The 21,941-nt window shown below is 58.4% G+C and overlaps 1 protein-coding gene across 1 annotated transcript; it reads right to left on the bottom strand.

Moving 5' to 3' along the window:
* Positions 1-422: 422 nt before the first annotated feature.
* GPR143 (G protein-coupled receptor 143) lies at positions 423-21,705 on the bottom strand. Its single transcript, XM_036271334.1, has 9 exons — positions 21,438-21,705; positions 20,296-20,405; positions 19,245-19,339; positions 14,602-14,694; positions 11,706-11,815; positions 9,341-9,449; positions 7,779-7,896; positions 6,337-6,580; positions 423-906 (listed from the first exon to the last, which is right to left on the bottom strand). The coding sequence occupies exons 1-9, from the start codon at positions 21,703-21,705 to the stop codon at positions 812-814; spliced, it is 1,242 nt and encodes a 413-aa protein (XP_036127227.1). The 3' UTR covers positions 423-811.
* Between the last annotated feature and the right edge of the window lie 236 nt (positions 21,706-21,941).

The following is a 21,941-nucleotide window of genomic DNA, read 5'->3' as shown; positions in this document are numbered from 1 at the left end:
TGTGCCCTCTGGTGGTACATGAAGGACATGCAGTGAGGCTGAATTCCTGGTGGGAGCTGCCTCTTCTGCGCCCTCTGGTGGTACATGAAGGACATGCAGTGAGGCTGAATTCCTGGGGGAGCTGCCTCTTCTGCGCCCTCTGGTGGTACATGAAGGACATGCAGTGAGGCTGAATTCCTGGGGGAGCTGCTTCTTCTGCACCCTAGGGTGGTACATGCAGGACATGCAGCGCAGCCACCCATGTGCCCTGTTCATCAGCTGCTTCTCCATGTTGCTGCCCTTTTGACACCATCAGTAACTTGACCCAAGAGCATTTCCTGGAAGTATTTTCAGACAGAGTCCAAACCAGAGTAGGAGCTTAGTTATGACTTTATTAACTTTCCCAAGGACTTGGTCCTGGTATTACATCACAATGTCTACAGAAGCTGCCTAATAGTGGGGGTCTAGAACAGTGATTTCCATCTCATGGCACCCACAAACTAATTACTGAAATTCTTCACACCAAAAAATATGTTTGCCAGTCTGAGCAAAAGAATAGGTATAACTTTGATCCATTCACACCAGACAACTATGGCTGTATGACTGTTGTCACTTTTTTTTATTTGACAATCTAGTTTTTCTATTTGACTAGTCTGATGTTGCATGTTTTAAAAATTCTGGTGGTGCACTGGTTGAAAATCGCTGGTCTAGAAGGACATCTTCTGTCCCCAAGTGCACACTGTCTCCACAGAGAGGGGGGTGGGGCGAACACGGGTCTGAAGGACGAGGAGCACAGCGTGGAGGATGTGGGCTGGGGACCCTGCCATGCCCCTCACAGGTCTCCCTGGACCCTGGGAACACCGTCGGCCTCACTCACGGCGCGGGGCCCACTCGCGATGTGGATCTCGACGGTGCTGGTGTTGGAACCTGCAGAGGGAGAGAGAAAAGGTTGCGATGGTGCCCGTGTCCTGGAAGTTGCTCCACGCGCTTCCAAAATGTCGCGCTGGGGAGCGAGGTCACAGCGCACTGTTGTGGTTGCCCGGCCACCTGCGTTCATCCCCAGCAGGCGCCCAAAGGGAGGAAGACAACCTCTGTCGACTGTGACGCCTCCGAGGGGTCTCCTCGATGGTGCACCAGGGTTTTCAGGGGCAGTGTTATCAGTAAAGTAGAACCAACGTTCTTCCTGCCAAGCGTCATCCTGTTGCCACTCCAAGAACACGCCTGCCTTTGCCACCATGCACGGGGCAGCGACGGCCCCTGGTGGGAATGGCCCATACCTGAACTCCATGCACCCGGGGCCTGGTGCCTGCTGCAGCCTCCTCCTGGGTCCCTCGGGCTCCCTGGCCTCTCTGTGTCTCCCACCCCGAGCGCACCTGGGCCACCGGCCGCTGCCTGTCTCCTCTGCCTGTAAAACTTGTCCAGGTTGTGCTCAGGGCTCCGTTACACGTCATTCGGGTCTCAGTTCCAGCGTCGCCCCCTCAGGGAGGCCCAGGTCACCCTCCCTGAAATCACCCTCCTGTCCCTTGCGTGTGTCTTCGCGGCCGGCTCACCGGCAGTAGTACAGGTGTGAGGGGTGGTTCTCTGCCAGTCGGATGGAGAGTCTCAGTGGCAGGCACTCGGTGGTGCTCACCGGGCAGCACTGCCTCACGTGGCACCACACGCACGGGTGCTCGGTGAACCCAGGCCGGCGGGGGAGAGGTCGGGTGTGTGGCCTCCCCGCTCCTGGATGCAGCCTTCACCCGTCACCTTGGAGACTGGCCAGCACCCAGACAGGCAGGAACAAGCGACATTTAAAGAGAAACCAGCCACCCTGGCCGGTTCGGCTCAGCGGTGAGAGTATCGGCCTGTGGACCAAAGAGTCGTGGGTTCGAGTCTGGTCAAAAGCAGGTACCTTGGTTGTAGTTTGGTCCCCAGCCCTGGTTGGAGTCATGCAGGAGGCAATCAATTGATGTCTCACTCTCTCCCTCCTACTCTGTCTGAAAATAAGTGAAAAAATATCCTCAGGTGAGGATTAGAAAGAAAAAAAAGTTTAAAAAAAAAAAAAAGAGAGAGAGAGCTCTGGCCAGTTTGGCTCAGCGGTTAGAGCGTCGGCCCGCAGACCAGAGAGACCCGGGTTCGGTTCCCGCTAAAGGCACGCACCTCGGTTGCAGTTTGTCCCCGGCCCTGGTTGGGTCGTGTGGGTGGCAGCCAGTCAATATGTCTCTCTCATATCGATGTTTCTCTCTCTCTCTTCCTTCCTCTCTCCCTCCATCTGAAGATAAATGCAAAAATGTCCTCGGGTGAGAATTTAAAAAAAAATAATAAAGGAAAAACATTCTTTTACATCTTTGCGGCACACTGGTTGAGAATCACGGAGTTGGAGGCGAGCCCGCCACTGTCCCCAGGGAGCATGGTGATCACAGCCCAGTCCCCCGTGGGAGCTCGTACACGGGCTGGTGTCCTCAGCGGCAGAACAGCCCGTGATGTAGCGGCTGAGCCCTGCCCACAGCTCAGTCGAGACTAGTGCACGCACGTTGCTGGGGGCTTCTCTCCAGGCGCCCACGACTACGTCCGGGGCACGATGCTTCGTTCGCCCGCATTTCCAAGAACCCCGCGTTCCGGAAGGACTTCTCCGCACACTTTGCAAGGATGCTTTCGATGAGGTGTGAATGAGATCTCAATGAAACCAACAGCTCAGCAGCCTGTGACTGAGACCAGGCCTCGGGGCGCTGCCCCTGGCTGGAAGGCGGAAGGCAGGAGCTCGCTGTGCAACGTCCGACTTCAGCAGGTGGGACACGGGCCCAACCCCAAGACTGGTAAGACCTTAAACTAACCAAGGACGGCGTTCCAGGCTCAGAGACAGTCTCCATGCGTCCTGACGCCGCGTCAGCCTCAAGGGCTCTCACGGAGGAGGCCAGGGGCCCTGGGGCCCGGTCCTCCCTGCACGGGGCTCCGTCGGCTCCGGATCAGGCCTGCGTGTTCGAACCCACAACCCAGGGGCACAGCCATGCACCAGCTTGCTGGGCAGGAGGCAGGTGGGGCCTTGCTGACTGATCCCATTTCTTGGTGGGACTGAGGCGGGGCGGTCTTCGTTGTGGGTAGTGGTGTGCTTGACCTCCGGTGTGCTTGACCTCGGGTGTACTTGACCTCCGGTGTGCTTGACCTCGGGTGTACGTGACCTCCGGTGTGCTTGACCTCGGGTGTACTTGACCTCGGGTGTGCTTGACCTCGGGTGTACTTGACCTCCGGTGTGCTTGACCTCGGGTGTACTTGACCTCCGTGTGCTTGACCTCGGGTGTGCTTGACCTCGGGTGTACATGACCTCCGGTGTACTTGACCTCGGGTGTACGTGACCTCGGGTGTGCGTGACCTTGGGTGTGCTTGACCTTGCGTGTGCTTGACCTCCGGTGTGCTTGACCTCCGGTGTGCTTTTCCTCCGGTGTGCTTTTCCTCCGGTGTGCCTGACCTCGGGTGTACTTGACCTCGGGTGTGCTTGACCTCGGGTGTGCTTGACCTCGGGTGTGCTTGACCTCGGTGTACATGACCTCCGGTGTACTTGATTTCCGGTGTGCTTGACCTCGGGTGTGCTTGACCTCGGGTGTGCTTGACCTCCGGTGTGCTTGACCTCGGGTGTGCTTGACCTCGGGTGTGCTTGACCTCGGGTGTGCTTGACCTCGGGTGTACATGACCTCCGGTGTACTTGACCTCGGGTGTGCTTGACCTCGGGTGTGCTTGACCTCGGGTTTGCTTGACCTCCGGTGTGCTTGACCTCGGGTGTGCTTGACCTCGGGTGTGCTTGACCTCGGGTGTGCTTGACCTCGGGTGTGCTTGACCTCCGGTGTGCTTGACCTCGGGTGTGCTTGACCTCGGGTGTACATGACCTCGGGTGTACATGACCTCCGGTGTACTTGACCTCGGGTGTACTTGACCTCCGGTGATGGGCTCAAGTCCCCCCAAGGCCAGGATGGGCGGGCCCAGGAAACAGGAGTTTTGAGATAAAAGCTTTGGCTCATTCCCGGGAGGCACCAGGCGACCAGCCGTGCCCCGAGTGTGGCCTCGCCCTTGGGGAAGGATGGACAGTCTGTCACCTCATGGTCTCCGCCTCTGTCTTGGAGCCTCAGCCACAACTACTGGGTCCCTTCGAGGTGCCCATGACAACCAGATGGCACCTGTCTCCAGGAAGCAATCAATTCAGCTCCACACTCTGGGGCCCTGGGCGTCTGCATTACGACAGGTACCGAAAACGAACGCTCCTCCCTTGTCTCCGAACAGTAGGAGCGAAGACGGAAATGAAACTCGGAAGTCCTGGGCCTGCTTCCTCGCTGCAGATGACATTGTTTCTGTACCACCTGCTTTGGGCTCCGTTTGCGTGCGCATGCGTGTGCGTGCGTGTGTGTGTGCGTGTGTGCATGTAGCTCAGACAGTGTGTTGGGAAAAGCACACTGTGGACCCGAGCTTTGCGAAGCCTCATTATTCGGAGACATTGGTGCTGACCTCACGTCACTGTGCTCCCTGGGGGACACTGGTCGCCATCGGGAGAGCGTTTTGGTCGGCACAGTTGGGAAGGTGCTCCTAGCCCCCGGTGGGTGGAGGCCAGGGTGCTGCTGACACCCCCCAGCACGCGGGACACCCTCAGCACGGGGAAGCACTAGTGCGTCTGCGCACGGCACTGAGGACGAGAGCTCTCCAGGGGCAGAGACCGAGGGGCAGGCACTGAGCACAGAGCTCGGGTCCCCCTGCCCAGCCCCAGCGCCGGCTGAGGAGGGGAGAGCACCCAGGACGCACCAGACACTCCCTCACTGTCCCTCAACATCCTAACCCTCCGCTCCCCAGCCCTTTCAGACGGCCAGTGCACTCCCAGGGTCCATCTGTCTGTCCGTCCCAAACCGTCGGGTCCGTTCAAACTCTGTGGGTGTCACAGAGGCAACTTTCAGACCTTTTTTTTTTTCATCAAAAGACAGATTTTTGTTGAGACCGAGCTTACGAGGACCCCAACACTCGCGGAAGAGAGTGGTCCATTGGCCAAGGTTGACTTCGTCCGTCCCAATGAGCTTTGTTTACGATCACAAGAGCCATCGGACCGGTGACGGCCAGGCGAGCCCACTGAGACTCTAACACCAGAAGCCGGGCGTCCCGAGATGTCTCCAGCCACCGAAACGTCAGCTTGTCGTGTTTTGGTTTGATTGCAGCCGACGGGGCAGAGTTGGTTGTCACGGCTGAGGTCTAAGGGTAACGGTTTTCAGTTGCCCCCCAGGATGGTCTGCACAGGACGCTGGGCTCCGGACGCCAGCTGGCTGGTCAGACGGGTTCCGAGCTCGTATTTGGTGACAGGCACAGTTGACCGCGGGCACTTTTTCTCACGTTCTCTCCTCTGTTTGGGGACGGGATTTGAATCATTTCCGAGATGCCTGAGACCACATTAGGGTTCCGCAAGGCGCACTTTGAAGATCGCAGCGCTGGTCTTTAAGTGACAAGGACAGATGCGAAGAGGCCACAGTGCTAACGGGCTGCTCATCCTAAATGCCCCAGGCGGCCGGACCCATCAACCCAGCCGCGATCGGCAAAGGCGTGTCCTCCTGTCCAGCTTCCCCGCAGATGTTAGCGAGGGGCCCCTAGTGACAGTGATGTCCTATTCAAAATGCCATGCAGCCCAAGGGGGCCACGGGGAGTGACTGTGCCTGAGGGGGCCGTGGGGAGTGAGGGCAGCCCGAGGGGGCCGTGGAGAATTAACACAAGGCCCTGGCCGGAACATCAGCCTGCGGACCAGAGAGGGTTAATGCCAGGCCCTGGCCCAAGGGGCAGCCTGGGACCAGAGAGGGTTAATGCCAGGCCCTGGCCCGAGGGGCAGCCTGGGACCAGAGAGGGTTAATGCCAGGCCCTGGCCCGAGGGGCAGCCTGGGACCAGAGAGGGTTAATGCCAGGCCCTGGCCCGAGGGGCAGCCTGGGACCAGAGAGGGTTAATGCCAGGCCCTGGCTGGAACATCAGCCTGCGGACCAGAGAGGGTTAATGCCAGGCCCTGGCCCGAGGGGCAGCCTGCGGACCAGAGAGGGTTAATGCCAGGCCCTGGCCCGAGGGGCAGCCTGGGACCAGAGAGGGTTAATGCCAGGCCCTGGCCCGAGGGGCAGCCTGGGACCAGAGAGGGTTAATGCCAGGCCCTGGCCCGAGGGGCAGCCTGCGGACCAGAGAGGGTTAATGCCAGGCCCCAGTGCTGGGCTGAGCTGAAAGCAGAGGGTGTAATGCAGGGTCAGCGTCCACGTGGGCCCCTGAGACCCCCGTGGACTCCCTGGCCTGCATGGCAGATCCCATGACACCACGCCCACCGCACGTCCTTGTTCGCGAGGGGTTCTGGGAGAGCCTGGCCCGGCAGCGGGCCTTACCTTCAGACAGCATGCTCAGGGCCTCGTCAGAGGTGTGCCCGCCCGCGCGCACCCCCTTCCTGGCCGCGGGGCCGTCGGGGGGCGCGCAGGAGCCCTCGTGGGCCGGGCCGGCCCGCTCGGCGGCAGAGCTGGTCATGGATTCCCACTGGATCTCCTTCCGGGACGACTGGAAGTCCAGGCTGCAGCCTGTCCAGCCGTAGAAGGCCAGGGACAAGAGAAAGCCTTGGGCTGGGTTCAGGATGCCCTGGGCAGGGGACAGGGAGATGGCCGGTGAGTGGGGGAAGCAGGCGCCCCAGCCCTGCGCCTGCACAGCCACGCGCCACTCAGCATGCCCACGGGCTGGCCCCGGGAGTGACCGCTGAGCTGGATTCAACACGGTTCCTGAGGCGACAAGGGTCTGAGAGGCGTCCTCTCTCGTGTGTGGAGCCTGCACTGAACCGAGCCCAGGGCACCGCGCGGCGGCACAGCGGGGAGCAAGGCGGGGCACCGGCTCTCACTTTCTGGTCCTGGTGAATCACGTTCCCCCCCTTCTGAAGCGGCACCAATGTCTGTGCTCGGTAGGCCACGGGCATCTGCACCAGCAGATCGTGTGCGTGTGTGTGGCCCAGTGCACACACTGGGAGGGGGCCCACCGGGGGCCCACCCACAGACTTCCCACCTGTCACCGCGTGTATTTCTGGCTGGTCTTTTCTCCTGTGTGTGATTCTGCTGTTGAATTTAGGGTAATTTTTATATCCTGCATTTTTCACTTAATATGACACACTCCCAATTGTCAGTGTGTGTGTGTGTGTGTGTGTGTGTGTTAATCCTCACCTGAGGATATTTTAGACTGGAAGGGGGGGAGAAGCAGAGAGAGAGAAACATTGATGTGAGAAACACTGATGTGAGAGAAACATTGATGTGAGAGAGAAACATTGATGAGAGAGAGAAACATTGATGTGAGAGAGAAACATTGATCTGAGAGAGAAACATTGATGTGAGAGAGAAACATTGATGTGAGAGAGAAACATTGATGAGAGAGAAACATTGATGAGAGAGAAACATTGATGTGAGAGAGACACATCGAATGTTTGCCACCCACACGACCCCAACCAGGGCCGGGGACAAACTGTAACCGAGGTACATGCCCTTAGCGGGAACCGAACCCGGGCCTCTCTGGTCCGCGGGCCGACGCTCTAACTGCTGAGCCAAACCGGCCAGGGCATAATTGTCATTCTTAACATCTGCACAACAATCCATGAAGGTGAAAGACCATAATTCACTGAACTGTTGCCTTTTAAAAAAAAAATTCAAGGAGCTGGCGTCGCCTGTAGGTGTCCAGCAACCCGACCAAGTCACATCTATTTAAATCACAGGACATCAGACTTCTGAGCAGTTTTTCCTTCTGCTTTTTCTTTTTTTTTCCCCCCCAAGAAGAAAGTTTAAAATGCGGAGTGACCTACCATAATGAACCACGTGGTCTTGGCCGCATTTCTGACATATTTCAAAGCCCCTTCGGTGCTATCCGGCTGCATCTCAAGATAGAATAGAAGGGACTCGTTGATGATGTTGGACAACCAACTGTGAGGAAGCAAATGGCCCACGGGGATAGGCTGTTAGAGCTCAGGGGAGGGGGGGTCCCCCAAGAACCAACAGTCCTGCACGGGTGGCTGGGAAGGTCCCCGCTCATCATGGACAGAAGAGCTGTGATGGTTTCTCTGCGGCTCAGACAGACAGACAAACCCTACATCATAGCCCAGAAGTCGGTCTTCATTTGAAGGGGAACCTGACGTTGACCCGAGACCAAAGCAAATCTCGTCTTGACTTTGGATGTTCGCATGTTCTGATGTTGTTGTCAGGAGGCCCAGGAAGACGGCAGGGCCAGCTCAGGGGGGGGTTGTTTTTGTTTTTTGTTAATCCTCACTCGGGGATATTTTTCCATTAATTTTTAGATACAGTGGAACAGAGGAAAGACGAGAGAGAAACATCCATGTGAGAGAGACACATCGACTGGTTGCCTCCTGCACGGCCCCAGGCGGGGTCAGGGATCAAACCTACAGCCCAGGCATGTCCCCTGGAGCAGGAATCGAACCCGTGACCCTCTGGTCTGCAGGCGGTTGCTGTAACCACTGAACCCCAGCAGCCAGGGCAAGCCGGGGGCGTTTTGAGAGAGAGAGTGCGCGCCTCTCCCAGGACAGAGTCCGAGCCTCCTCGTAGCAGATGAGTGGCCAGCCCCGCGCGGGCATGACTTTGGCGGCAGGTGAAGTTTTCTGATTCCAGGCTGCTCTGCGTGGGTCACAGGACGATTTTCGATGGGGAAACGGAGCAGAGGAACATTGCCCTGTGCTCGGAGCCATCACACCAAAGACGAGTCCTAGTCCTTGGATCTTCCGGGGGTCAGGCCTCCTGGCTCAACACTGATGCCCGTGGGTGGATGGAAAACCTGGGATCTCACCCGGCCGGTGTGCTCGGTAGTTAGAGCGTCAGCCTGCGCACGGCAGGGTCACAGGTTCGATTCCTGGTCAAGGGCACGTACCTGGGTTGCAGGTTCGATTCCAGGTCGGGGCGGGTGCGGGAGGCAAGCAATGGATGTGTCTCTCTCACATGGATGTTTGTCTCTCTGTCTGTCTCTCGCTTCCACACCCTCCCTTCCAAATCAATGGAGAAAAGACCTCTCGGTGAGGATTAAATGAAAAAGAAGGCAGGACCCAGCGGTGTGCATCCGTGTTGACCCTGGGGGGGCACGGCTGGTGCATGAGGCTCGGCCGCGGGCAAGCCGACCTCGGGACGGTTCTGGGGCTGCCCACCCCTTTCTGTAGAGTGGACTGTTCCCCGAGGTCAGGGGCTGGGGACCCGTCTTCCCGCCCTGCGTGCACAGCCTCGAGGGCCCCCAGCGTCGATGTCAAGATCTCCGTTGCACACACTGTTCCTGCTGGAACTTGGAGGTCACGCGTGGAAGAGAACACAGCCGGCGGTCTGCACCTCCCTTCCCCGGGACACTCAGAAAGAACAGGCGGGAAGTTACCAGATCACGAAGACCAGCATGATTTTGAAGAAGCGGGTCTTGATCATGGCTCCCATCCGTCTCTCCTTCTCCGTGTAGATGCCTTGTCTCCCTTTCAGCAGGGAAGCCACTGTGAAGGAGAGGAGGCTTGTGGTGCCCATGACTGGCGTCTGCTGAGGGGCGGGGGGCATGTGACCCACAGGAGCCGGTGGCAAAGCCGGACGAGGGTGAGGCCGGGCGAGACCCCGCCGCTCTGCGCACCACGTGCAGGTGGCAGGTCTCCCAGACTCGCGGGAATCTAGGCATCTGACACGTTTACTCCGAAGCAGTTTTACGTGTACAAAGTCGTCATTGTACACGGCAACCTCTGTCACAAGGACGAAAGGATCAGTGGTCGTGACTGCTAATGAAACTCCGGTTGTATTTTACTCGCTCAGGAACTGTTTCTTTTTTATCCTGGCCTGAGGACATTTTTGCATTTCAGATAGAGCAGGAGGGAGAGAGGGAGGAAGAGAGAGAGAGAAACATCGACGTGAAGGGACATATCGACTGTTTGCCACCCACACGACCCCAACCGGGGCCCGGGACAAACTGCAACCGAGGTACGTGCCCTTAGCGGGAACCGAACCTGGGTCTCTCTGGACCGCAGGCCGACGCTCTAACCGCTGAGCCACACCGGCCAGGGCAGGAACTCTTTTTAAAGACGTACACTTTCTGCCCTCAGACCAAAGAGTCCTGGGTTTAATTCCAGCCACATACCTCGATTGCAGTTTGTCCCCGGCCCCAGTTGGGGTCGTGCGGGTGGCAACCAATCGATGTGTCTCTCTCACATCGATGTTTCTCTCTCTCTCTCCCTCCCTCTCTCCCTCCAGCTCTATTTGAAGATAAGTGCAAAAATGTCCTCGGGTGAGGATAAAAAATTAAAAATAAATAAAAAAGACTTACACTTTCTATCATAAAAAAGATGCAATGTTGCTATTTTAAAGTGTTGAAAGATTGTCCCTGTCTGGTTTGGCTCAGTGGTATAGCGTTGGCCCCCGGACCAATGAGTTGCGGGTTCGATTCTGGTCAAGGGCACGTACTTCAGTTGCAGTTCACCGCCGGCCCTGGTCCGGGTTGTGCAGGAGGCAACCAGTCATGTGTCTCTCTTATTTTATTTTAATTTTTTTTTGATATTTTGTTCAGAATAGAGTGGGAGGGGGAGAGAGAGAGAAACATCGACGTGAAAGGGACACATCGAGTGGCTGCCACCCGCACAACCCAACCAGGGCCGGGGACAAACTGCAACTGAGGTACGTGCCCTTAGCGGGAACCGAACCAGGGTCTCTGGGGACCGCAGGCCGACGCTCCAACTGCTGAGCCAAACCGGCCAGGGCGTGTCTCTCTTATTGATGTCTCTCTCTCTCCCTCCTTCCCACTCTATCTGAAGAAAAATAGAAAAAAAAAAAAACCTCGGGTGTGGATTAAAAACGGGACAAAAATAAAGTGTTGGGGGATTGAACATGTCTCCTAATGGACCGGCTGGAACACATGGACAGAGGGAGCTGCTGCTCCTTCCAGTGTGTCCCTGGGTTGTCATCTGCTCCACACACTGAACCACTGTTTGTGCGCGGCTTGGTAACCGCGGCTTGGTAACCGCGGCTTGGTAACCGCGGCTACGTGTCGTGCACTGTGGTTGGATGCAGGTGTGGAAGGAGGGATCGAAGACCGTCCTGATCCCGGTTCTCGGAGGGAGAACGTGAAGTGTTCTGCGGCTGATGCTCAGTGGCCTTTCTCATTCTCAGTCCGCACCTGGCACGTCCCGGCCGCCGGAGGGGCCTGGAGATGCGCCCCGGCTCGTGCGTCCCGGGAGCTCGCCCCCTGCCTCAGCCCCGATGTCTGTCCAGTGCGTTCTGCTGGCGTCCAGCGTCCCCTTACCTGTCTTACGGCTGGTCTGACTCATCTCCTGTCCTCCCCTTCCTGCTTCCTGCTCAGCTGAGCGAAGACACAGGCCCAGCTGGTACCGGAGTGACCAGGCCCTGAGCCTCGGACCGTCCTCCGGGCCTCCCTCCGCTCCCCTTCCCTCTCCGTTCCCAAAGCCACGCTGGGGCCTCCAGGTCACACCAGGGGCACCAGCAGAGCCCAGATGGACACGCCGCGTCCGCAGGGCGGACCGTGAGCTAACAGCGGCCATGGACTTGCGTGGCCCATAAGTGAGCGGGCTGGCGCCTTGACGGGTATGAAAGCGGCTCCCTTTCTGCAACCGTCCTCGCTCGTGTCTCCGGGTGACGATGAATGAGGTGATCCGTCCCCGAGACTCCCAGGGGGACAGCAGGGACCGCGCTCTGGACCCAAGGCACCGGCCGCCCCCGGGGCCGAGGACACGGGGAGCCCTCCTGCCCGTTACCTGCGGTCACTGTCTTCCGGAACAGGACGGGGTTGGCCACGAGGACGAGCAGCAGAGGCAGGTACGTGGTGATGTAGTGCGGGACGGCGTGCTCCAGGTCCCGCTCACACCTGGGGAGGAACACCGGCTGTTCTGCCAGACGCTGGGCTGTCGCCGAGCCGAGACCAGAGCATGACAGCGCACGGAAATGCACAAATCTACTCTGGCTCTGCCCCAAGGACATGCGACTCGTTTCTCGTGTCTGTGGACCGGCCGTAAAGTGCAGAAGGAGGGACGACGGAGATCAGTCACGGGTCTGTGGTCCCGGGGACCGGGAGGACCCCCAGGGCTGCCCTGCGGGGGGCCCTACGCTCCCTGCTCGCCGGGAAACGGGAAAAGACCCTCGGGGTGGGGATGTCCCCCACAGGCTCTGCTCAAGGGAAGACACACAGTTCCACTAAGACAAGGACACTCAAGAAACCAGTCGGGTTGTGTGCATTTCCTATGCGCTCTGCCCGGCTCGCCTGGCCGACGTGAACAGATCTGGGTCCCTCCTTCAGCACCTTGGACACCCAGGCCTGAGCGATCAGCGCACCCGGGGTCTCGCGGGGCGTGAAGACAGTCACTGCAGGGGCTCTTTTCGGGGCCCGGGGCCAGGATTTCTACTGACAGGTCAGAGGAACCCTAGATGCCTGAGGGAGCTACGCAAGTATGTCACCAAGGTAGGAACGTGTCAGGTGAGAAATGCATAAGGTAGAGGGAAAATGACAAAGAGGAGGAGACACTCAAGGGCAAGGGCAGCTCAGGCCCAAAAAGGAGGTAAAAAGGCAGACAGGGGCCCTGGCCGCTGTGTTTCAGTGGTTCAGTGGTCCTCCCACAGGAGGTTGGTGGTTCGATTCCCCGTCAGGGCACAGGCGGCTTGATCCCCACTAGGGGGCGTGCAGGAGGCAGCCGATCCAAGTTTCCCTCTCACACTGATGTTTCTCTCTCTCTTCTCCCTCTCTCCCCTCCTCTCTCTCGAACATCAGTAAACTAGTCTTTAAAAGAAAGAAGAAGCGGCCCTGGCCGGTTTGGCTCAGCGGTTAGAGCGTCGGCCTGCGGTCCGGAGAGACCTGGGTTCGGTTCCCGCTAAGGGCACGTACTTCAGTTGCAGTTTGTCCCCGGTCCTGGTTGGTCGTGCGGGTGGCGGCCACTCGATGTGTTCCTTCACGTCGATGTTTTTCACTCTCTCTCCCTTCCTCTCTCTCCCTCCCACTCTATCTGTACAAAAAATGGAAAAATATCCTCGGGTGAGGATAAAAAAAAAAAAAAAAGAAAGAAGAAGCGGACAAGGGAACAGTCTGTGGCCACAGAAGGCGGAATGGCAAAAATGCAAATACTCTTATGTCTCCTCCAACCACCAGGGGGTACAACGGCAGGAAAATCAAAACATGGGGTGGGAAGAAGGCCGTGCCCAGCCTTCCCGGCCTCGGAATGACCACGACGCCTCCAAACGATGCCACCTTCTTCCTTGGGAGAGGAAGGTGCGTCACCAGCTGTGAAGGTTACAGTGTGGTCTGGAGAGGCTTGAGGGGAGAAGGGAGGACTCGCGGAGGAAGAGCCAGGATTGTGCCGCCAAGACAAAGTGAAGGATGAGTGAGTCAGGAAGGGAGCTGGGATGATGCCGAGGGCGCTGGGTCACGGGGCACGAGGATTCGGATGATTAAGGATGAAGGTGCTTAACAGCAGTGGCCTCCCAAAGACCACCAGGGCACCTGGGACCTCCAGGGAGCCCTGCCCGAAAGGCTCCCTCCCACCCAGCTGCCACTTTCCTGAGAGTCCCCAACTTGCACAGGGGAAGGGGAGGGACAAAGTGTCCCTTTGCCATTAAGTGCACCCCGTTTGAACAGGCGTGCACCCTGGGTGTCCTCTGAGCGTCCCTGGTAGCGCAGGCTGTGGCTGGATGTGCACAGACCCATGCAGCATCCAGGACCACGAGCCAGCGCCAAGTGGAGCGGTCCAACCTGAAGTCCAAAGAGAAGGGAGAAACCGTATAGCACCGCTCGGCAAACCTCTCCTGGGAGGGAGCAGATGGTAAATATTCCATCCTTCATGGGCCACACACTCCGTCAGAACGTCTCAACTCTCACGTCATGCCAAGGGAGCCATGTGCAATTTGTGAACAAGTGGAGATGGCTGCGTTCCAATAAAACTTTATTTACAGTGGCAGGCGGAGGGCCGGATTTGTCCTGAGGGCTGCGCTGTGCTGATTCCTAGCCCACACAGTCCTAAGCTCACAAAGACACCCTGTGCAGCCTGTTTTTTTCTGTTTTCTTTTGGATGTTAGAGGATATGTCCTTGGGGGACCTTGATGCTTTAAAGGTGGTTGCGTTGATGGGATTTATTTTTCACGGGTGGGACTTTCAACTTGAAGACGTGCCTGGGACTGTTTCCGAGGCCACAGCTAGGGCCTGCGTGTGTGTTCAGGACAGCCACGTGAGAGAGGGTGGCCAGCAGAGCGAAGCTGGGAGTGAGCGCTTCCCAGAGGGGCCGTTTGACTCCCCACATCACCTCGCGCTGGGACGGGAAACCCACCCACTCGTCCGGAAGCCAGAGCAAAGAATGAAAATGAGAGTGGGCATAAGAACGCCCTATCCGCGCCAGGCTTGAGCCTGCCTCCCTGCACACCTGCCTCTGTGGAGCACACACTCCTGAAGTCGGGGTACATGCTGCGTGCAAAGGCAGCACCCACACCGAGGGAAAGCCTGGGGCAGGGAGGTCTCTCAGGGCACGAGGTATTGGGGGGCGCCCGTCTCCGCTGCAGCCATGGCACAGACGCACATGCCAGGGCTGGGGGCTGGGACAGCATCCCCTGCAGGAGGCCCCGCCCCGGCCAGGTGAGGCCCCGCCCCGGCCAGGTGCAGCGGTGCTGGCTTACCTGGACAGGGAGGGGTAGTACAGCATGAGCAGCCCCTCGGCGCAGAGCAGGGCGGCCAGGCCCCAGGCGATGATGTGGTACAGCAGGATGATGCTAGGAGAGCAGCAGACGGGCCACAGCTGAGGGCGCAGAAGGCCACCCGCACACGCCGCCACCCGCGCTCGTGCTCCCGGAACTCGGGCCTTATGCGCCTCTCAGGTTTTTTTTACTGCGGTGAAATTCATATAAGGTAAAAACAAAACTAACCATTTGCAAGGGAACAATCAGCGGTGCACCTTCAGCCCCAAACTGTGGTCACCACCCGTAGGAAGCCCCGTTCCCGTGGAGTGGTGCCCCAGCCCCCTGCCCCAGCCTCTGCCAACCACGAGTCCACTTTGCCTCTGGGGATGTTCACGCGTCCCGGACACTTGATCTCAATGACATCACACGCTACGTGGCCTTTTGTGTCTGGCTTCTTTCAATCAACATAAGCCTGTCGAGGTGGAGGGGATCAAGTACCCAACAAGCAAGGCGTTCCTATCCCCAGTCTCCCCAGGTCACCCCTGCCGGAGCCGTAGTGCCCGAAAGCAAGGGCGTCCACACGGAGGAGGTCTCTGAGGTCCTGCACCCACCGACCCTGCATAGTGCGCCTGCTTGGACAGTCTCCACCATTCAGCTCTGTGCTCCCACACACCCCACCTGGGGCCCCAAAGGCGGCCAGGCGGCCGTGCAGGTGGGGGGTGGGGAGGGTGGCCGGTGCCCATCCGCGCGGCGGGCTGGGGGGGGGGGGGGGGGGGGCAGGGCGCAAGGCTGTGGCACCGGCGGTCCCGGCTCCACCAGGCTCCTGGCAAAGTGCAGCCCAGCCTCCTCAGGGTTTGAACTCAGGGCCAGGGGGGAGAGGGAGGGGGCGCCAGGGAGAGAGGGGAAGGTCGGCCTTCTCCGGGACACAGGAGGGAAGCGAGGAGCCGAGCGGAAGGACAGCGTCAGGAGGAGGGGCGCGGGGCTCTCGGGGAGGTCACAGAGAACGGCGGCCTGCAGCCCCCACACTGGAAGTCTGCAGCAGCTTGGGAACGGGTGTGTCTTGTCCTGAAGCCAGAGGTTTTGCAGGAGCCTCAGAAAACACCAGCTTCTCTCAGGGCCGGACAGCTGAGCGGAGCGTCCACATTCCAGACCCTGCCCTTGGGCTGCAGGCTGCTCGGGTGGGGAGAGCAGGCCGGGGGTGGGGCCAGGCGAGGCCGGGGCCCCATCCCCCCTACATCTGCCGATGGTTCCCTGGCCTCAAGGGCCGCGGGCGGGGTCCGTTCGGGACCAGGTCACACAGGCAGCAGCCACTCCAATCACTGAAACACCCCGAAGCCCACAGCAGGGCGTGAGTCTGAACTGCAGTGGCCCCAGGCGGGAGCAGCCGGGACGAAGCCCCTCCTCCCAGAACCCGGTTTGGCTTCCACTCTCGCCTTAGAGCGAACAGGGAGTTCAGCTCAGGGCCTTCCCCAGGGTCTCCAGAGCTTGTGCATCCCACTCCTGCGACCAAAGCGGCCAGTTTCATGTTAACCTTGAATGACCTTTCTTAGGGTTAGGATTATCAGAAACAATTCTTGCAACAGTACCAAGCCAAAGAAAATAGCCGAGGCCTGGAAGGACCTAGAAGGGCACGCGGAGTGGTTTAAGCCCGCCGTGCCCGCCGAGCTGGCCGGCGGCCCTGGAATTCCTCGGGTCCCCTCCATGCCAGCTGCAGTCTCCTCATGGCCACCTGCAGGCTCCCTGCACCCTGCCCTGGCTCCTGCCCTTGGGAGGCGTCCTGGGGTTTTGCATCCTTGGACACTGGCCTCCGCTGGGAGGGGCTCGCCTTGAAGGCCACGCCCTGTACACGCCCAGCGGCTGCCTGTCCTCACAACAGACAGGTCTCAGGCTGCCCTTCCGACCCTCCTGTGATAGCCTGAGGCACACAGTTCTCCCAGCTTCTTGTTGGTGACCAAAGGCTCCTCTTATCTCCAGAACTACTGGACTATGCATCTCTGCTGGTGTGATCCCTCCAAAACGGAGCGAGGGAGCCATCAGACAAGGGCTGGGCTTCAGGGACAAGGCCTGCTCATGCTGCTAGCTGCACTCTCCTTTTTTTCTCTTAGTAGCCTGGATGGCATGTGCAGCAACAGCATGCTCGGCCAGCCAACTATATTTCTCACCTCGCCTTGCCGCTCAGTGTGGCCGGGAAACTAAGCTGTGGTCAATAAAATAGGAATGTGGAATTGTTGTGTGAAACTCCCAGGGAGGCTGTTTAAAGGGAGGCCTCTTTTGCATGGCTCCCTTCCCCCTTCCTGCTGCCTGGAATGCAGATGTGATGGCTGGAGCTTCAGCAGCTATGTTGGGCCATGATACCTTGAGGATAGAGGTCACACAATAGGATGGTGGAGCAGGCACATAGAATAAGCTTGGGTCCCTGATGTCCGTCATGAGGCCTAGATTGCCTAGAGAAATTTCTATCGTGTTTAAGTCATTATTACTTTATGTATTTTGTTAGCCAAAACTGTTCCTCACTGACACATCTGGTTGGCTGCCTTTGACCTCAGCTACCTTCCCTAGAGAATTTTCACAACCGGAGAGGTAGGTTCTGTACAGGTGTTTAAGAGCTTGGGAAATAAAATAAAAAGTGGAAGGCGCAGGCACACAAACGAAGTAAGCATTCAACTTCAGGGAGACCAGAGTTAATGACGTCCTATGCATGAGGAATAGGAATGATTTTACAGCATGGATCTTCTAAGATTGCCCAGTGTGTTCTATAGCCTGACCACATCCTTACTTGATGACTGTATTGATTTTAAACGTGAATTCAGCCCTGGCCGGTTTGGCTCAGCAGTTAAAGCATCAGCCTGCGGTCCAGAGAGACCCGGGTTTGGTTCCCACTAAGGGCACGTACCTCGGTTGCAGTTTGTCCCCCGCCCTGGTTGGTCGTGCGGGTGGCAGCCATTCGATGTGTCCCTTTCACATCGATGTTTCTCTCTCTCTGTTTCTTCCTCTCTCCCTCCCACTCTATCTGAACAAAATATGGAAAAATGTCCTCGGGTGAGGATTAAAAAAAAAAAGTGAATTCATTTAACCAGTTGTGCTCAGACAACTGGATACCTACATAAAAAAGAATAAAGGTGGAGCTTTTCCTCACCTACACACAGAAATCAATTCAAAACGGACCGCAGACCTCACTCAAAGTGCTCAAGCCAAAGAAGTCTCAGAAGAAAACACAGGATAAATCTTTTCGACCTCAGGTTAAGCCGTGGTTTCTTTGATGACAACAAAACCACAAGAAACAAACAAACAAAATATTAGACGTAGTCACAGTAAAAACTTCTGTACTTCAAAAGATGTCACCAAGTAAGTGGAAAGACAGCCCACTGAATGGGAGAAAATATTTGCAAACCACACATATAATAAAGTACTTGTATCTACAGTATGTCAAGAACCCTTACGGCTCAATAATAAAAAGACCAATTTCCCAATTAAAAATGGGCAAAGGAACTGAATGGACATTTCTGCAGAGAAGGTGCACCCATGGCCAGGAAGAGCAGGAGATGGTCACCATCACTGGCCGTCAGGGAAAATCAAAACCACAGTGAGATACCACTTCACAGACACTAGGATGGCTGAACATTTTAAAACCAAACAAATACACAGAATAAGACACATGTTAACACAGATGTAGTGAAATTGGAGCCATCATACACTGCTGGTTACAAAGTAAAATGGTCCGGCCGGTGTGGCTCAGTGGTTGAGCATTGACCCTGCACCAAGAGGTCGCAGGTTCGATTCCTGGTCAGGGCCCAGGTTGTGAGCTCGATCCCCAGTGGAGGGTGTGCAAGAGGCGGCCCATTGATGTTCTCTCTCATCCATGTTTCTAACTCTCTCTCCCTCTCTCTTCCTCGCTCTCTAAAATCAATGAAGAAAAAAAATTTTTTTAAATCAAAATAAAAAAGCAAGCAGGGTTTCATCCTAGGGGACCTGAAGGAAGTGGACCATGAACTTGGTGAGGGACAAATGCTTCCAGGACCTGCAGCCAGGAGACCTGGACACGCCCTGCCCTGCCCTCTTGCTTCTCTCTGTCACTTAGGCTGTCTCCGAGTCTGTCTCCTCATGGCTGTGCACAGCCCAAGTCCAGCCCCTGCTCACAGCTCCCGCGAACCTGCTCTACGCGGGTCGCCGGTCTCGACCATTTACTCCTCTGTGAGCTTTGAAGCGCGGAGAGGTTAGCGATCTGCTAACAGCCACTGGGCTCGGGCACCAAGGTCCTCCACTGTGCACCCACCACCTGGCTGCCCCGCAGCGTCGGCATGCTCCAGTCTGTACTGAGCATAAGGTGTCAACACATACCTTGCACATACCTTGTCCTCCAAGCTCTGCATTCAATCAACATCTTTTAATAATCATGCCAATTTGGGGGGGGGAGCACTTGTCAAGCTCCAAACATTTACTGTATTGAAGGACGTGTTTTCAGGCTTTTAAAACCCTCACTCTTCTGACAGCACGACAGCCTTCTATAAAAATCAGTGGCCGTGGCCGTGGCTGTGGCTGTGGCCTGGGCCGGCCGATAGGGTCTGACTGTCCGCTGCAGATGTCCTGCAAAGCCTTCCGACGCCCAGGGGACCAGGCAGGGAGCCCGCTCCTGCCCTGCCTACCTCAGTCCCGACGACCTCTGGATCACCAGGTAGGCGTCCACCGCGTAGCAGAACAGCCACCAGAAGCAGACGCTGTACAGCAGCTGGATCCACACCTGTCGCCAGGGAGATGGGGCGTCAGCGCTGCAGGGCACAGGCGCCAGGTGGTCCCCACGTGGGCGTGAGATGGGCTGTGGCACCGCTCCTGCTGACATTCCGAGGCCGCACAGGACAGCCTCCGGACACACGCGGGCAGCCTGGAAGCCAAGGGCAGGGGTGGCCAGACACAGGTGTGTGTGTCTTCCTCCCTCTGCTCAGCGGGCTGCACTAGGGAGCCTGCCTCCGCGCGCGGGCACCGGGGACGGCAAGGCTTTCCGTGCGCAGGCACCGGGGAAGGCAAGGTCTCCACTGTGCAGCTTAAACAAGCGAGAGGACCCACAGGGTCTTGGAAGGAGAAGCTCTTGGCTGAGAAGGAAGGCGTGCGGGCCAGAAAGACTGCGGTCGGCCTTCCCAGTGCAGGGGGAAGGGAGAACTTCTGTGCTAGAGGCAGCCACGGGACCCAGAGGCCTCCCGGTGTGGCCTGAACCAGATGCTCACCAGGGCACCTAGGAAGCCGCCACGGAGGGGAGGGAGGGAGGGGCTGACAATTCTGCTAGACGGCGGGGTTCACACAGCATCCATGGACTCTGAGATAGTTCACTGCAGCCTTAACTCCAAGGACACAGCCGTGTATATATATTTCATTAAGCAAAATGCATCCAATGCATATATATATATATATATATATATATTTTTTTTTTTTTTCTGGCCCGCTGGTTCTGATTGTGGCTCCAGCTGAGATAAGGTTCGTAGGACTGTACAGGTGTGTGAAGGAGGAAGAAACCACACTCAACCCCAGAGGCCCCCACCCGGGGGTCCCTGATCATCAGTGCTGGGGAAGGAGCTGTGTCTGAGGATTTCCGTTTCTAACAAACTCCAGTGGGTCGGTGGGTGGGGTGGGACCTTCTCTGAGGCTCCCGCCATACCAGGAGCACCGCGAGGGAGGCGGGGCGAACAAAGGGGGTGCACTCACCGCGCTCCCCACGCAGAAGGCGGCAGGCCAAATGTCTGTCGCGTTCACGGCAGAGATGTTTTCCACGAAAGCAGGGAATCCTAACCACACCGCCGACCTGAAGACGATACCTAAGCGAGAATTAGAGATCTTCCTTTGTACTCGGTCCTAACTCGGATCTAAAAGTGAGTTGTTGCTCTATGAACAATGATACACGGGTGGATGGATAGACTGACGGACTGATTAGCAGATGGACAGAAAAGGAGAGAGAAAGGGGGGAGGGGGGCAGAAGCAACTCACACGATGATCTGTGCACAGGCCTCTAGTTCTCCTGTCTGGTCCCTAAGCACGGTTCTCCCCTCCCTGTGCTCTGAGCACACGCAGGCTGTGCGCCCTCACCCAGGCTCCAAGCAGGTCTCCACACGGGGCTCGCGCCCCTAACTGCACGCACCAGGGCCCACCTGGACCCTGCGCCCTCACCCAGGCTCCAAGCACATCAGCGCTCCGGCGCGCGCCCTCACCCAAGCTCCAAGCACACCACAGTACTCGGGCGCGCGCCCTCACCCAGGCTCCAAGCACACCACAGTGCTCTGGCGCGGGCCCTCACCCAGGCTCCAAGCACACCACAGTGCTCGGGCGCGCGCCCTCACCCAGGCTCCAAGCACACCACAGTGCTCTGGCGCGGGCCCTCACCCAGGCTCCAAGCACACCACAGTGCTCTGGCGCGGGCCCTCACCCAGGCTCCAAGCACACCACAGTACTCGGGCGCGCGCCCTCACCCAGGCTCCAAGCACACCACAGTACTCGGGCGCGCGCCCTCACCCAGGCTCCAAGCACACCACAGTGCTCTGGCGCGCGCCCTCACCCAGGCTCCAAGCACACCACAGTGCTCGGGCGCGCGCCCTCACCCAGGCTCCAAGCACACCACAGTGCTCGGGCGCGGGCCCTCACCCAGGCTCCAAGCACACCACAGTACTCGGGCGCGCGCCCTCACCCAGGCTCCAAGCACACCACAGTGCTCGGGCGCGCGCCCTCACCCAGGCTCCAAGCACACCACAGTGCTCGGGCGCGCGCCCTCACCCAGGCTCCAAGCAGGTCCCCACACACGGTGCTCGCGCCCCTAACTGCACGCACCAGGGCCCACCTGGACCCTGCGCCCTCACCCAGGCAGCCGAGCACGTCGCAGGCGGCGACGGCGCGTAGGATTCGGGTGGATGCCGGGGCGCGGGTAGACACCGGCGGGGATGTCGAGGGCGCCCCGGGGCCCGCGGGCCTGCGCCCGGGCAGCAGCTGCAGGAGGCCGAGCGCCAGGCGGAGCGCGCCGCTGCCCAGGCACAGCGCGTGGAACGCCCGCGGCTGGAAGCTCATCATGAGCTGGGTGGCGGCGTCCCGCGTGGGACAGCAGAAGGTCCCGAGGCGCGGGGAGGCCATCGTCTGTGCTGGAAGACTCGGCCCGGGTCTGCCAGGACCCTGCCGGCGGCCTGGGTCATGTGCTGGGCCGGCTGGGGGGAGGGGGGTCATGTGCTCTGGGCCTCTCCCCGCCCCCACCCCATTCCCGAGCTTGCAGAAAAGGCACCAGGCTCGGTGGGGGCTGTGCGCCCTCTGCAAAGGCCACGAGGCCTCACGAGGGTGACGCTCGGTGGGGAGGAGGGGTAGAGGGGAGGAGA

Source organism: Molossus molossus, unplaced genomic scaffold, assembly GCF_014108415.1.
Source record: "Molossus molossus isolate mMolMol1 unplaced genomic scaffold, mMolMol1.p scaffold_m16_p_2, whole genome shotgun sequence".
In the NCBI taxonomy this organism is placed as follows: domain Eukaryota; kingdom Metazoa; phylum Chordata; class Mammalia; order Chiroptera; family Molossidae; genus Molossus; species Molossus molossus.
This window is presented reverse-complemented; position numbering and strand designations above follow the sequence as displayed.

What these genes read in the sequence shown, in the direction of transcription:
- GPR143 (XM_036271334.1), bottom strand. Translation starts at nt 21,705, where the DNA reads ATGGCCTCCCCGCGCCTCGGGACCTTCTGCTGTCCCACGCGGGACGCC. An exon ending in ATGCTGGTCTTCGTGATCTG is followed by an intron (nt 7,897 to 9,340) that starts GTAACTTCCCGC and finishes GCTTCCTCACAG; the next exon opens with TTGGTTGTCCAACATCATCA. An exon ending in AGACCACGTGGTTCATTATG is followed by an intron (nt 6,581 to 7,778) that starts GTAGGTCACTCC and finishes TCCCCTGCCCAG; the next exon opens with GGCATCCTGAACCCAGCCCA.